Raw genomic sequence first — 16,645 nt, 5'->3', positions numbered from 1 at the left:
TTTAACGACCTTGTTGCATATTGCCAAATTGCTTTCCATATTTCTTACAAAGTAATAAACCCAAGTTGACCTTTCCTTGATAGTTACAGGTCATTCTTATGACCATTAATCAATTCATAATTGCTTTTTCTTGTTTAATTTATATTCTTAGAATATAGTTCTCTAATGATTTGTTGCTTTAAATCTGCAGTGGTCTAAAATATTAGATAATAGTTTTTAATTATGCATAAATTGAGTAAATAAAACTATACAAAGGTCTCTTACAATATGCAGAAACTCTGAGACTGTCATTTCAAGAGGTCAGAGATCTTTTGTTTTCTTTTTTTTTTTTTTCCTTATTGATTTGAGAGAGAGAGGAAAGGAAAGGGAGAGATAGAAACATCAATGAGAGAGAACATAGACTGGCCACCTCCTGCATACCCCCCACTGGCTTTTTGGCCCACAACTTGGGCATGTGCCCTGACGGGAAATGGAACTGGTGACCTCTTGGTGCATGGGTCGATGCTCAACCACTGAGCCACAAAGGCCTGGCTGTTTTCTCATTTCTTAAGCCTTTATTTTAACGAAGGTTAGCAGGTCCTTGTGTATAAATATTATTGTTCTATATTTAGTTTTAATAGCATATATTATTGTTTCTAGGACATACTTTTTTTCACATTTTAACAGCTTTGAAGTTAGTGTTTGCCCTGCAGTTTCTGGAGTGCACTAGTTTAATTCGTCAGTTTTTTTCTTAGTGGTACTTCAATTAAGGTAGTATGTTAGAGTTGATGTTATCTTAGATGAAATATGGTATTCTAGGTGGAAGTGAGTATGTGTGTGTATGTGTGTGTGTGTGTAAGAATTGCTCTTGTGAAACATCAACATATGGAATATCTTTATGGGTCCTTAGTTGTTTGCCTTACCTTGGCTTTATCTAGTCAGTAACTTAAAATGAATGAAAGTATACTAGTAAAGTGTAAAAAAATAATAATAGCAAAAAATGGGAAGCCATCTAGGTAACCATTAAAGAGAACTTTAAATAAACTATCTTATCCATTTAATGGCATATTATACAGTTGAAGGTGAAATTTATGAATAACAATATGCATATGTTATATTACAGTATCTATTACAACTGTGTGAAAAATGTTTGTGAAAATAATAACAGTCAATAATATTGAAGTAGTGAGACTTTCCTTTGAGTGTTTTAAAATTAAAATTACAAGCATATTGCTTCTGAAAATAAATTTTAAGAAAAAGTATGTAACAAATACTTATTTTTTTTTTTTTTACTGTTTGTATCTTTTGGCTATGTTTTCTTTTTTTTTTAAATCCTCACTCTGAGGATATTTTTTCATTTATCTTCAGATAGAGTGGGAGGGAGAGAGAGAGAAACATCAATGTAAGAGAGACACATCAATTGGTTACTTCCTGCACAACCTTGACCAAGTCTGGGATCGAACCACAACTGAGGTACGTACCCTTGACCAGCATCGAACCCGTGACTCTTTGGTCCAAGAGCCAATGCTCTAACCGCAGAGCCATACTGGCAGGACATCTTTTGGCTATCTTTTTTGGCTATTTATGTCTTTGTAAGGTAAGATATAAATCAGACTCATTTTTGCTTTATAACCTGAAATCAAGATAATATGTGGGTTATTAATGTTAGCTTCACTATAGTATTTTACTCTTTAGTTTATTATTTTATCTACAGAATAAGAAAAATAAGAGGAATTTCTCATTCAAACACTATTTTAGGTAGCTTCATTGTTCCATATTTATTTAGCTTCATTGTTCCAGAAATTTTTTACTACTGTCTCCCGCAGCAACATTGTATTGAGTCTGTTTTCATTATTAGTCCCAAATATGTCCATTTACTTTGTTGTTACATTGATACTTTATTCTTTTTTCTAATATAATCATTTATGTTTGTGTTATAAAGCTATTTGTAAACAAAATACAGCATTATGCTTGTTCTTTCAAATTCTTGGTTCTTTAGGAGATGGATATGTTAGGAACAGTCAATTCTTGGTTGTTCTATTTACTCTTTAGTTTGTGAAGATCAATTATGTCACCTGTTTGTCTCTTTTCTTTTGCCTACATAATATTCTTTGTCATGCTAACATAGTCAGCTAATAATGGTAAAGAGGCATCCCTGGTTTTTAGAAGAAATGAAAAGTAATAAAGGTTAAAACTGCTGGCTAAAATACAGTCTTTTGAATTGTTTGTTATTAAATGCCGACATATTAAAATCAGACTAAATCTGGGTTTCACCACTCTGTAGCTCTGTTCACCTTGAGTGGGCTGCTTAAGTCTCAAAACCTACTTCCTAATCAAACACCTCCTCCTCATAGGTCTTCTATTAAGGGTCAAATTGGATATATTCATTTTTTTAACATAATGCCTGGAGTGTGGTATGTGCTTAACAGATCGTTGATAGTATTTATTTTTAATTTCAGAACATTTTATTGAGTTACTGTTGTGCAAAGCACTAGGCTATTTGGACGGAGAGGGGTTAACAAAATGCTGAATATGCTTCTTGAAGGCAGGGTACTTGAATCCGTTCATATAACAGTTTTACCATTGTTCGTAGGCTTCTAGCCTATAAATTCATACTGTAGAACTTATATACTACATACAGTGTTTTGTTACTCTGGTTAAAACTTTGTATTTTCACACTCTATTGCACAATTTTATTTATAAAAATTTGAAGTGAAAGGAACCTATAATTGTTTATTTCTAGAAATGCTATAAAATTTGTTTATGGGCAAGCCTATCAACAAACCTTAAACCTATGTAGCTGATACAATTTTAATTCTATTGCCAACTTAAGTGTCCACCCTAGCTTTTATTTTTATTCTTTTTTTTTTAGGAATACCTCTGTTTGATATATAATTGAAACGGAGGGGTGTATGTGTACATGTCCTCACAAAATTTTATTCCAGTAGGAATACATTTTTTCTGAATCTGTTAGTACAATTTGCCATCCGCGATTCTTCTGTACTTCTCCACTCTGATTTCCAGTTTTGTCTGCATATTTTTTTGTAGTCCATTTCAATAATTTTTGTAAACTATTTAAGTAAATACCGTATGTTTTCCTTTATTTTAACTTTTGGCCTATTCATTTTTATTTTTTAATTCTCTCCTGAGGATATGGTTATTGTTTTTTGGGGGGGTCTTGATGTGAGAAACATTTATTTGTTGCATCCTGTATGCACTCCAATTGGGAATCAAACCCACAACTTATTGGTGTATGGGGATGATGCTCCAACTGAGTCACCAGGCCAGGGCTCATTGTTTTTTTTTAATAGCACTATGAAATATATATACATATAAAAATATTTTTATTCTTGAAACACTCTCCTTTTGTGTTATGTTCATTAACTCAATGGACCAATAAAGGCAACAGGGGGACCTAAGATGCTTTCTGTCTTTCCGTTTTGCCATTCTTAGCAAGGTGACCTGTCTGCTTAGATTAACTCCTTTCAGTGTCCCAAGGTGGCTGCATATTCCATGCAGATGACCACATCAAAAGGAGAAAGAGTGTTTCTCATGGTTTGCATCTTTTATTTATTTATTTTTTTATCCTCATCTGAGGACATTTTTGCATTTATCTTCAGATAGAGCAGGAGGGAGAGAGGGAGGAAAAGTGAGAGAGAAACATCGTTGTGAGAGAGACACATCAACTGGTTGCCATCCACACAACCCCACTGGGGCCGGGGACAAACTGCAACTGAGGTACATGCCGTAAGCAGGAACTGAAACTGGGTCTCTCTGGTCCGCGGGCCGATGCTGTAACCACTGAGCCCGCTGAGCCAAACCAGCCAGGGCCCAAGTTTGACTTTTGTTGACAAGGAAAAACCGGGAATCTCTAGTTATGCTTAGTCAGTAATATGCCTTTCTAATGGAATTACTGGGTAGGTAAGTTAAATAAAATGAGTAGAAAAGTGCTTCACAAAATTATCTAATACTATACAGTACTCTGTATATATAAGACAATGTTATTAGCTGGAATTCTACCTATCCTGTAACCTTTTGACCAAGCATAAGAATATTAAACAGATTCATGATGCCTTTCTCTAAGGAGATAAACTGTGTATGTATGCAAATAAATATTTGATTGTAATCAACTATGTTTTTCTTCATATTTTAGCTATTATTTCCAAAGGTAGTCCTTAATCAATTGGATAGAATGTACTTTTTCAAGTTTTACATTATAATAATACTTAAGTGTTGCTCTAGCAGTTAGAGCATCGGCCCATGGACCAGAGAGAGTCCTGGGTTTGATTCCAGCCAAGGGCACGTACCTCGGTTGCAGTACGTCCCCGACCTCCATTGCGGTCGTGCGGATGGCAACGAATCAATGTGTCTCTCTCACATCGATATTTCTCTCTCTCTCTCTCCTTCTTCTTCTCTCCTGCTCTATCTGAAGATAAATGGAAAAATATCCTCGGATGAGGATTAAAAAAAATAATAATAATAATAATACTTAAGTGTCAATGAAGTACTCAGGAATCTGTATGTAAATAAATATTGTCTTAGAACCTTGGTTTTTAGCTTTTATATAACACCTCACCCTTGTCCCCAATAGCTGTATTATCCAAGACTGGTATTAAAAAGAATTATTTCTGGGATGAGATTACCAGGTGTAGTACATTAACCTGTAGCAATTTGGAGTGGACCTTGTAAGATGGAAGGGAAAAAAGTGGGTCTCTGGTGTTGTGATTTGCCACTGCAGTGAGCTCTGCAGCGTGTGTGTGGGGGGGGGTGACTGATGACTCATTAGATCAGATGGTTGCCTGTGTTAACCTTCTAGATTTTTCTTCTTCTATAGCAGGGTTTTAGATAGATAGATAGATAGATAGATAGATAGATAGATAGATAGATATCTCTTTCACAAATATGGGGGGTGCCTACAATTTCTGACTGTAGGAATCTTAGTTGTAAGTTACAGTTACTTTTTTATCAAAGTAGGAATCCAGCTAAGGCAAAATTTTTATGTAATCATTGAATTGTTTCTCTATGAGTGTAGCTGTGTATACCACACTATTTCATGAAAGCAACTTTTTAAAAGTAAGTATCATGCTTTTACTTTTTAAATGATTGAGAGCAACAAGAATAGTTGTATATTATATTGGGAAGGAATAATTAAATAGCATATAAAACTTTAGCCTAAAGTCATATCATGATAGTTTGGACCTTACGGAGATTTAGGATTGATATTATCTAACCTGCAATATAATTTGCTCATTGCAAGTTAAAATGTTTTGGGAGTTTCTTAATATTTTTCAAAGTCTTTGCTTTTTTACATATAGCAGTGGTTTTCAACTGATGTGCCGCAAGAATTTTTAAAACATGCTACACCTGACTATTAGAGGCACTGACCTCTTTTCCCTTAGATTGTCAAATAAAAAAATGATAGCAGCCAAGACAACAATAGCTGTCCAGTGTGAGTGAATCAAAATTATACCGATTTTTTTTGTCAGATTGGAAAAAAATATATATATTTTGGTGTGCTGCAGAATTTTAGTAATTAGTTTATGTGTGCTATAAGATGGGCAGGGTTGAAAATCACTGATATAGAGGCATAAGCATTTAAGAGTGAAGCAGAAGATTTTAGTGGGGTATTTTTATTTTCATTGTTATGTGGTATGACTATGCTTATCAAACTGCTATATGCTTAGCCCATTTCAGTGGTGAAGTCAACATAATATGAATCATTTTTATTTTATTTATAGAGAGGAAGCACTTTCATATTTTTTTTGTAAAACAGTGTAAATTATAAAACATTGTATAGGATGAAGTGGAGCATGTGCATGTACCAAAAGCAATGCTTGTTCAGTGGAATGCTTTTGAAACACTGGCATTAGGAGAAAAGGCTAGTACTTAAGAAAATTTACATTTTTGCATTGAAAACAAAAAGAATATACAAGAGCATAGGAAGAAATTTTCCTGCTTACAGTAGACTTCTGTAACATCCTATTCTCAGTCAAGGCTCTGGGGAAAAGAAAGGTGGGAGGTTATTTATTCACCTCAGTGTTTACTTGTTTTTCTGTAATTGGGGTGCTTTGGAAGTACAATAGGAACACTTATTTTAGTGCTGTGGTAATTGCAGATTTTATTTTAATTTTATTTTCTTAAATCCTCACCCGAGGATATTTTCCCATTTATCTTCAGATAGAGTGGGAGGGAGGGAGAGAGAGAGGGAAACAGAGAGAGAGAGAGAAACATCCATGTGAGAGGGACACATCGACTGATTGCCTCTCGCACGACCCTGACCAGGGCCGGGACCGAACAACATGCAAGGTACGTGCCCTTGATTGGAATCGAACTCGCGACTCTTTGGTCTGCAGGCTGATGCTCTAACCGCTGAGCAAAACCAGCCAGGGCAGTAATTGCAGATTTTAATGTTCAGAGAGCCTGTTACCTTGGACCAATCCTTGTGCATTTCTCTAAGTGTTTTAACTGTTAAGAGGTTGGAACCTGAAACTCCAGGACCTAGGAAAAGGTATTTTCCAATTCTATCAGAATGTAGAACTTTAGAAGTTAAATAAACTCTTGAGTTGGGACTTGTTTTCCTGTAAGTCCAGTACTGATGAGGGGTTGGCATCAAGATTTGAAGGGCGAGGAACAAGTTCCTTGTAGAAACTAAGGCTTTGTTTGTATGGGGACTTGACCTCTCTGTCAGTTGCTTGATTTAGCCTGAGCATTTTCCTAAATGCCCTTCTTTGTATTTTTTTTCCCATTTTATATATTTTTTCATTGTTTTTTTATCCTCACCTGAGGACATTTTTGCATTTATATTCAGATAGAGTAGGAGGGAGAGAGGGAGAAGAGAGAGAGAGAGAGAGAGAGAGAGAGAGAGAAACATCGATGTGAGAGAGACACATCGACTGGTTGCCACCCACAGGGCCCCAACCAGGGCCGGGGACAAACTGCAACCAAGGTACATGCCCTTAGCAGGGACCGAACCCTGGACTCTCTGATCCATGGGCCAATGCTCTAACTGCTGAGCAAAAAGAGCCAGGGCTCTTTTCCCATTTTACAAAGTAACTAATTACTACAAGATAGCAAAGACAGGGAACAGGCCAAAAATTGTAGGGATTTAAGTGTCAGTCTTAAGTTTCAGTTGTCCTGGGAGTACTGAGGACATTGTTTCCCTTTTATCTTCAGATAGAGTAGAAGGGAGGGAGAGAAAGAGAATGAAACATCGACATGAGAGAGACACATCAATTGATTGCCTCCTGCAGGACCCGGACCAGAGCCTGCGACCGAAATGCAACCCAGGTACATGCCCTTGACCAGAATCAAATTCACGACTCTGGTTGTGGAATGACACTCTGACCACTGAGCCAAACCAGCCAGGACCTTTTTCAGTATTTTATTATTTGAGTATTTTGGGTTCTCTGGAAGCAGATACCAAGAAAAAATTTAATATATAAGATGTTTGTTAGGGATCAACTTGTGTGAAAGGAAGCTGGCGGAAGCAGAGTTGAGCAGAGGAAGAAGTTGAAATGCAATACAAGTCCAATAAAACCTCAGCCAAACTAGTGGGGAAATGTGGAATGAAGTGTTGCTTATGACACTGTCCCGTATCAGGCTGACATGACTGGGCCTTTATACATTCACTTTGCTCAGTCACAGGTTCAAGTTGCCCTCTGAAGGGTGAGTGCAGGCTAGGCAGCTCTCTGAGGCTGAAGCCTACCCTGAAGCGCTGACAGCTGTTGGCTACCCACTGACTACAGTTCCCTGTCTTTCCAGTACCAGGATTCTGGGTGCTGCATCTTCACATCTACTTTGATAAAACTGCTGCCTTGAGGCAGAGACTTTTCTTTCCTATGCCTTACAGAATTGTTTAGATGCAAAGAATAGAAAGCAGCCTTATAGACTTTGGAGTTAGACTGCCTCTGTTCAAAGCCCACCTTTACTGCTTGCTACTTTTGTGATTCTAGGTCAAGTTACTTAAATCTCCATTCTTTTAGTTTCCCTATTAAACAGAAGTAGTATTAGGGAGATCTGAAGTTATTCAGTAACTATTCACTGAGTACTTACTTTCTTTGCATCTCATGAAACTTGAATTCTGTGGAACAATACAGACAGTAAACAAGTAAATTAAAAAAGGAATACCTATAATCTTTCAGGTAATTATAAGTTATATGAGGAAAATCAAGGTAAGAGGATTGAAGATGACGATGAAATTTCATGGGACTGAGAAAAACGTTTCAGGCAGGGTTACAGGAAGTGTATAGGTTTGAGTTGCTGGAGCTGAGATTAAAATTTAACTTTATTAAAACACTGAAAGAGGACAAAAATGCTTGGAATTTCTTCATTTTATGCTTTAAAGACTGGTATTTTCATAATTTTCTTACTTTATCCTGAAAGATATGTTAAGAGCTGGTTTGGGGATGTATTTGCAACCACTTATCTACATATAACACAGTGGAGTAGAGAAAGCAAAATTACTTATAATCATCATCATGTTTTTCTCTTCTTGACACTGGTTTTTAAAAAAGTAGAATCCCCGGCTGGTGTGACTCAGTGGATTGAGCATCATCTCATGGATTGAAAGGTGCCTGTTTGATTCCTGGTCAGTGCACACGCGTGGGTTGTGGGCTCATTCCCCAGTTGGGGTGTGCAGGAGGCAGCTGATTGGTGTTTCACTCTCACATTGATGTTTGTATCTCTTTCTCCCTTCCTCTCTCTTAAAAAAAAATCAATAAAAACATATTTTTAAAAAGTAGAATCATCTTGATTTTATATACAGTTGACCCTTGAATAATGCAGGTTTGAACTGTGCATACACTTATATGTGGATTTTTTTTTTCGTTAATACATATAATGTGAATGTATTTTCTCTTCCTTATGATTTTCTTTTCTGTAGCTTTATTGTAAGAATATAATATATACTACATATAATACACAAAATATGTGTTAATCTACTGTTTATGTTATCGGTAATACTTCTGGTCAGCAGTAGGCTATTAAGTTTTGGGGGTCAAAATTTGAGGCCCTGTTTAAATAATAGTATTACTAATGAAAATTTTATAAGCATTTTACATTTTACAAGGAATACCTGAACAAACTTATAATTTAATCACAACTTTGGGGTGGGTGGTGGCATTATTCCTATTTTACAAATGAACATATTAAGAGATTTTTATTTATAGTATGTCACTGGTAGAATTATTTTGTGTCCCGAGTCTGCTGACTCCAGATGTGCCATTTCCAGTTTAATAGACAGATGACTATGCATCATGAATGCCATGGAGGAAGGCATACCCATATTTGGGGAGGAAGTTTGACTATATGATTATCAAGTTCTCTTCTGACCTGGAAAATCTTTGATTTCAAAATTTGACTTCATTTGCTTGTTCACTGCTTCTTTGAAGACTTGGCCCAACCCATTTCCCAAATAAGTGTTTGTCGTTAATCTGTTTTTTCTCCTATTATCTAAGTAGGTTCTAGGAAAACTTGTTCCATCTCTTTATATTCCAGTCTTTGCAGTCCCATACCTGCTTAATCAATAGCCCCTTCTTAGGGAAGCTCAGAATCCTGGTAAACCATTTTCCCCTTTTCCTTACTTTCTCCCTCAAATGCTCTTCTTCCAATTAATTTTCCTACTGAGGACCCCAAAATCTTTGTGACCTTTATTGTGATCATTGTGACTAATACCTGGTTTATTTTTTTCTTTCTAATTCAATTCCATTATTTCTTCTTTATTGGTAAACTACCACCTTGATGATTGTTTCTTTCTTACCACCAATATCATTTTCAAGTTCTTGGTACTTTTCCTACTCTTTAGATCATATTCGACTCACTTATAGGGTCTCCCATATTTCCACATGGTTTTAATCTTTGTTTTCACTCTTTCCTGTTTCTTTAATCACTCAATTTTAGCCCCGTCCACCATCTCCCTTCTGATGGCACTGGTATATCAAACCAGAACTCCTCCGTTAATGACTTCGTTGTTATACTCCCCTCACCAATTCCTAGATATCCATATTCCTACTATAAAACATGATTCTCAGTTTCCATAGGTAAACTTGCTCATTGAAGAAGTGGTAATAACTCAAAAATACATCAAAGATGAGAATTGACTACCTATACTGATTCTTTTGCTTTAGGGTTTGTAATTATAACTTAATTTTTTTTTTTTTTACCATAGGTAAATTAACATAATGGATTTCTCCAAGCTACCAAAAATACTCAATGAAGATAAAGAAAGCGAATTTGGTTATGTGCATGGGGTCTCAGGGCCTGGTAAGTAATACATAATAATCTCACTGGTCAAGATTTCTAACCTCAATTAATGTCTTTTCAAGGTGTTTTAGATAAAAATACACAAGTTTCTGTTCTCCTACATAAATTCTGCTCTCAATAGATTTTATAGCTGCTATAAGACTGAGGTAATACCTCCATCATGAGGGCTCATCTGGCATTCATTATCTAAATTTGATAATTATTGAGGTACTAATTTGTGATATTGTGTTTACTGTATAAATATATAATCACTGTTCAGAGTTTTACCTATTTTTTGTTAAATCTGACGTTAAAAAGCTATAAAGTTTATTGCTTTTAGTATGTAATACCTTACAAATTATAAGCATTCAGTAAATATGTTAATTTGACTTGAGCTTTAATAATGTTCACAGAGTATTTCTCAGCAATATCAACCTTAGCTCTTTTCATATATAAATCCTACTGAACGGGTGTTTCAGATATCACATAATCAGCTAGCTGTGGAAAAGAAGTCTTATGACATGATGCTGATAATAGAAAACAGTTTTAAAGTTTATGTTCCTTTTGCCAAAACTTGGGGTACTGATGTATTTTAATCTCAATCTAGTATTCATTTTGTTATTCTACACTCTTACTGCAAAACATGATTCTCAGTTTCCACAGGTAAACCTGAGCATTGGTTTATAATCCTTAGTGGAAATCTATTTTTTTTTTACATCTTTTTTTAAACCTTATGCTATAAGCCTTTTTGTTGTTCTAATCACATGGAGGTAGTGACCCTTTTTGGTGTGTTTTGCAAATGAAGACTGTCATTCACTGTGCCTCTTATTTCTCCCCAGGAAACTTCTGCCAATTAGAACTTGGTGTTTGAGCTTTGAATCATTGGCAAACAATATATTTCACAGCTTCCAGTCTCTTTTGCCATTCAGAGAAACAATTTCCTCTTGATGAAGTTGTTTTTAGGAAAGACATGCTACACACAGGAACTTAGGGAAAAGACAAAAGAACACCATCAGAAGAGCTTATTTAAAAATATTTTTCGACTCTGTCTGGTTTGGTTCAGCAGTTTAAGCATCAGCCCTCAGACCACAGGGTCTTGAGTTTGATTCTTGATCAAGGGCACATACCTGGGTTACAGGTTGGATCCCCAGCCCTTGTCAGGGTTGTGCAGGAGGCAACCTATTGATGTGTCTCTCTCACATTGATGTTTCTTTTTCTCTCTCCCTCCTTTCCACTCTCTCCAAAAATCAGTGGAAAAATATCCTCTGGTGAGGATTAACAGAAAAATAAAAATAAAAATATTTTTCTGAAACTTGTAGTATATTCCTGGAACCTATTTATAATTATTAAGTACTTAATAAGATATAGAAATGGCATATTTTAGGTTTATGAAATATGATTATAAATTTTAGTTATCTTTGGTATTTCAATGCATCTTAATTCTTATAGTAGGTATTGAGGTAAATATGAAATTAATAAATTCTTATTGTTCTAACACAAGTTATTGAAATTTTAATACTTTAATAGTTTCTAATACATAGTTCTAATCAATTTTATCAGAAGGCTAAATATTAAAAATAGATTTATTCCTATACCTGTGAACATGTGCAACCTTTCCTCCCTGCCAGAAAAGTAATTTTGTTGTTGTTGTTAATCCTCACCTGAGGATATTTTTTTCCATTGGTTTTTAGATAGAATGGAAGGGAGGGAGGAAGAGAGAGAGAGAGAAACATCGATTGCTGCCTCCCACATGACCTCAACCAGTGCCAGGGATCGAACCTGCCAACACAGGTACGTGCTCTTGACTGGGAATCCAGCCCTTCGGTCCTTGGGCGGATGTTCTAACTGATGTGCCAAACCAGCCAGGGCTAAAAATGCATCTTTTTGTAAAACCATATATATGTTTCATAGTGGATATTTTCTTTTTCTTATGAATACATGAGAGAGCTGTTTTATTGGATTTACTGGATGTTTTAATTATCTATAACTATTCACAGAGTCTTAAGCCATCAGAATACTCATTCGTTTCTTTTCAGTGGTTACAGCCTGTGACATGGCAGGTGCAGCCATGTATGAGCTGGTGAGAGTGGGCCACAGTGAGTTGGTTGGAGAGATTATCCGATTGGAAGGTGACATGGCTACTATCCAGGTGTATGAGGAAACTTGTATCCTTTTTGGTTCAATTTCTTGCCACTTTCCACAAGTCATATTTTAAGGATTTATGGCAAAGGTAGAAGCAGCAACAACTATTGGTAACAGAAGCATGAAATGTTGGTTTTAGAAATCTGATTTATATAGGAGTATATTGAAGAAAGGTACTAGGAATTAGTGCTCTTCTTAAGAAATTAGTTATATCTTCTGAACTTTCATTACTCTTAATATTTTAGTAGTTCACAAACTTTAGGGGGAATCAGTTAGAGGGAGACATACTGTAGAAGAAACCAAACACAGAATAACATCATCAATTTGTATGGTTAAAATTCTCCAATCATTTGTTTATAATAGTAAATTTATAAATAAATCAGTCACTACTATCATTCTGATAGTGCTGGGTGATGTGCTACGTTATAGCTTTAGCACTGGGTAGTTTTTATTATTTGTTTAGTTACCATAATTTTGGCTTTTAAACATGTTATTTATTTTCAATTTTCTATAAAAAATAGAGAGAGAAAGTGTTAAGCCATGTGAAGAGAATCCACTTTTTTCTATTTCTTTTGCTTCATTTGTGTATTTTATTTAGATTGGTTCTCAGGATCAGCATTAAATCTTTGCTATTTAAGATACAGTTTTTTTGCCATACTAAAATACATACTCACCAGTAACTATTCTGTCTGTGTGAGTACTGGGGTGCTAATTGAAAACAAAATCATCTGAGAAACTTAAATAAAATGAAAAATCTTTGTAGCTATGAAATTATAAGTAGACAAGATTTTTTTCTGTTGTGATCATTATCTCTTATTTAATCTTTTACATGGTTTACATATTTAAAATAAACAAATTAGGTGGGGGGGAAGGGGAGGAGGGTGTCAGTGGGGGGAAATGAGAAACATTTGTAACAAAAACAAATTAATAAATAAAAAATAATAATAATAAATAAATAAATAAAAACAAAAACAAATAAACATGATAGTTTGTCATCCTATACCTGGCCAGTTTTCAGAACTCACACACACAACCATGCAGCCATTTTTTAAAAGTATTTTTAAAATTGATTTCAGAGAGGAATATCAATCAGTTGTCTGCCACACTCACCCCAACCAGGGATCAAATGCACAACCTGGGTATGTGCCCTGACCAGGAATCAAACACACTACCTTTTTGTTTATAGGATGATGCTCCAGCCAACGGAGCCACACCAGCCAGGGCCATGCAGCCATTTTCTTTTTTTTTTTAATTCTCACCCAAGGATATTTTTCCATTTATCTCAGATAGAGTTGGGGAGGAAGAGAGAGAAACATCAATGTGAGGGCGACACATCAACCAGTTGCCTCCCCCACACCCGAACCAGGGCCAGGGATGAACCGCAACTGAGGTACGTGCCCTTGATTGGAATCAAACCCATGACTCTTTGGTCCATGGGCGAACACTCTAACCACTGAGCCAAATTGGCTAGGGCCATGCCGCCATTTTTATTAGTTCCTTTTATTGTATATCCTTCTATACATGTTAATTGCATGTATGAACCAATATAAATATGTATTTTTTCTTTTTTTTACTAAAAGATAGCATATTATGTGCACTTAAAAATAAATGTATTGTGTAAGCTAGATAGATATGTGATAAATATAATAAAATGTTAATAGTACAATCAAGCTGGTAGAGATAGTGGATAGAGTTCATTGTAAAATTTAACTTTGCTATAGGTTTAAAATTTTTCATAATCAAATATTAGAAATGAAAATATATTTTAGAGAGCTTTCTACAGCAATTCATAGACACTCCTATCCTTTTTACAGCTATGTAGAATTTTATTATACAAATATACCATAATTTATTAATCAATCTCTTAATGATAGAAATTTTAATTGTTTCTTGTAATTTACTGTTTAAACAGTATTACATGCAATGTAACTGTAGTATGAATTCACAGAAGTTGGATTTTTGAGTCAAGGTTTATGTATTTTAATTTTCATAGATATTGATTGCTAAATTGCCATCGATAAAAGGTGTACTGATTTGGCTTCCAGTCAAGATGGCAGGGTAGGTAAATGCAGTATTGTGTCCTCCCACAACCACATCAAAGTTACAACTAAACTACAGAACAACCATCATTCAAAACCACCTGAAATCAAGCTGAATGGAAGTCCTACAACTACGGAATTAAAGAAGCAGCCACATCCAAACTGGTAGGAGGGGCAGAGGCAGAGGGGCTGGTCCCACACTTGTGGCGGATAAAAATCAGGAGGACACCTCAGCTGGGAAGGTCCTCCCTGAGGACTGCAGGGTCCCCGTCCCACACCAGGCAGCCAGCTCAGGGTTCCAGTGCCAGGAAGAGAAGTCCTCATAACTTCTGGCTGAAAAACCAGCAGGAACTGAGGCTCAGGGAGGCTGAGGCGGTTGGAGCCTCAGGCAACTCCTCTTAAAGGGCCCACACACAGCCTTATCAGACTCACTTCCTCTAAGCTTGAAGGGGAGGCCGCTCGAGGGGCGCCACAGACATACAGGGAAGAACTGAGCTGTTTGGCACTGGAGCAAGGGCTGGAGAGGGGGCTTTCTCTGGGACAGACGTGCTGTCAGAGGCCTTTGTTCCTTTGGTGAGTCCTTCCCTGGGGCAGCAGACAGCCGCCATATCTGGGACTCCAGCAACCTGGCTCACACTGGTAGCCCCGCCCTGGTGATTCCCTGAGACCCCGCCCCACCCAACTTTCAGGCCTACCCAAGTTGTTACCAGTTGCTTTGCCATAGGATTGGCCTGTCTTGGATCCTGCTTCAGGTTTTCCTAAATTCTTTCAAACAAGCAGCACCTGGTCTCAGCTAGCCCCATACCTCGTGTTAAGTAAAACACAGAAACAAACACAGGGAGGCAGCCAAAATGAGGAGATGAAGAAGCAGGTCCCAAATGAAAGAACAGAACAAAACCCCAGGAAAAGAACTAAGTGAAATGGAGATAAGCAACCTAACAGATGCTGAGTTCAAAATAACTACTTATAAGGATGCTCAGTGGACTTAGTGAGAACCTCAGCGAACTTAGTGAGGACCTCAAGACTATAAAATTGGACCAGTCAGAAATGAAGGAGGCACTAACTGAACTAAAGAATAATTTACACAGATTCAATAGTAGAGTACGTAAAGCCAAGAAGCAAACCATCGATTTGGAATAGAAGGAAGCAAAAAACACCCAATCAGAACAGCAAAAAGAAAAAAGAATAAAAAAAAAAAAATGAGGATAGTGTAAGGAGCCTCTGGGACAACTTCAAGCGTGCCAACATTCCCATCTTGGGGGTGCCAGAAGGAGAAGAGAGAAAACAAGAAATCGAAAACCTATTTGAAACAATAATGGCAGAGAACTTCCCTAACTTGGTGAAGGAAACAGACATACAAGTTCAGGAAGCACAGAGAGTCCCAAACAAGATGAACCTCAAGAGGCTCACACCAAGACACATCATCATCAAAACGCAAAAGGTTCAAGACAAAGAGTGAATCTTAAAAGCAGCAAGAGAAAGGCAGTTAGTTACCTACAAGGGAGTTCCCATAAGGCTGTCAGCTGATTTCTCAAAAGAGACTTTGCAGGCCAGAAGGGAGTGGCAAGAAATATTTAGAGTGATGAAATGCAAGAACCTATAACCAAGATTACTCTATCCTGCAAAGCTGTCATTTAGAGTCAATGGCCATATAAAGAGTTTCCCAGACAAGAAAAAGTTAAAGGAGTTCATCACCACCAAACCGTTGTTAGGGTCCTTTTGAAGAAAAAGATAAAATATATGAACAAACAAAAAGGCAATGAATACATATCTATCGACAGTTGAATCTACAAACAAAATGAACAGGCAGAACAGAAACATTCTCAGATACAGAGAACATTTTGTTGGTTGCCAGATGGGAGGGGATTGGGGGAATGGGTGAAAAAGGTGAAGGGAATAAGAAGTATAAATTGGTTGCTAGACTGACAAACCTCAAAGGGAAGGGAGGTTGGGGGGTAGGAAGAAATAAACCAAAGAATTGATATGCATAACCAATGGACACAGACAACAGTGTGGGAAAAGGCGGGAGGGTGATGGGAGAGGGGAGGAGGGGGTCAATGGGGGGAAAATGAGGAACATCTGTAATACATTCAACAATAAAGATTAAAAAAAGTAAAAAAAAAAAGTTGTACTGATTTTATTCCTATGAACAAGTAAATGAGCAAGGAGGATTCAATGTCTTTTACTTTTTAAAACCATCTAATACTTAAGATTTTAAGTTTTTGTTAGGTTAATATCTTTTTTAG

The 16,645-nt window shown here is 36.5% G+C and overlaps 1 protein-coding gene across 5 annotated transcripts in view; it reads left to right on the top strand.

Moving 5' to 3' along the window:
* ATP6V1A (ATPase H+ transporting V1 subunit A) overlaps positions 1 to 16,645 on the top strand; it is a 59,389-nt gene that overhangs the window by 13,546 nt on the left and 29,198 nt on the right. For 4 of the 5 annotated variants that reach the window (XM_036242726.1, XM_036242728.1, XM_036242727.1 and 1 more), the window contains exons 2-3: positions 10,145 to 10,239; positions 12,255 to 12,383. In XM_036242726.1, coding sequence (XP_036098619.1) covers positions 10,158 to 10,239; positions 12,255 to 12,383 — 211 coding nt within the window. In that variant the 5' untranslated portion in view covers positions 10,145 to 10,157. Of the gene's footprint in view, positions 1 to 10,143; positions 10,240 to 12,254; positions 12,384 to 16,645 lie in introns of those variants that run through there. The other variant, XM_036242730.1, reaches the window with a different exon arrangement.

Source organism: Molossus molossus, unplaced genomic scaffold (genome assembly GCF_014108415.1).
Source record: "Molossus molossus isolate mMolMol1 unplaced genomic scaffold, mMolMol1.p scaffold_m16_p_5, whole genome shotgun sequence".
Taxonomy (NCBI): Eukaryota; Metazoa; Chordata; class Mammalia; order Chiroptera; family Molossidae; genus Molossus; species Molossus molossus.
Note: the sequence above shows the minus strand (reverse complement) of the source record. Positions and strands in the feature narration are given on the sequence as shown.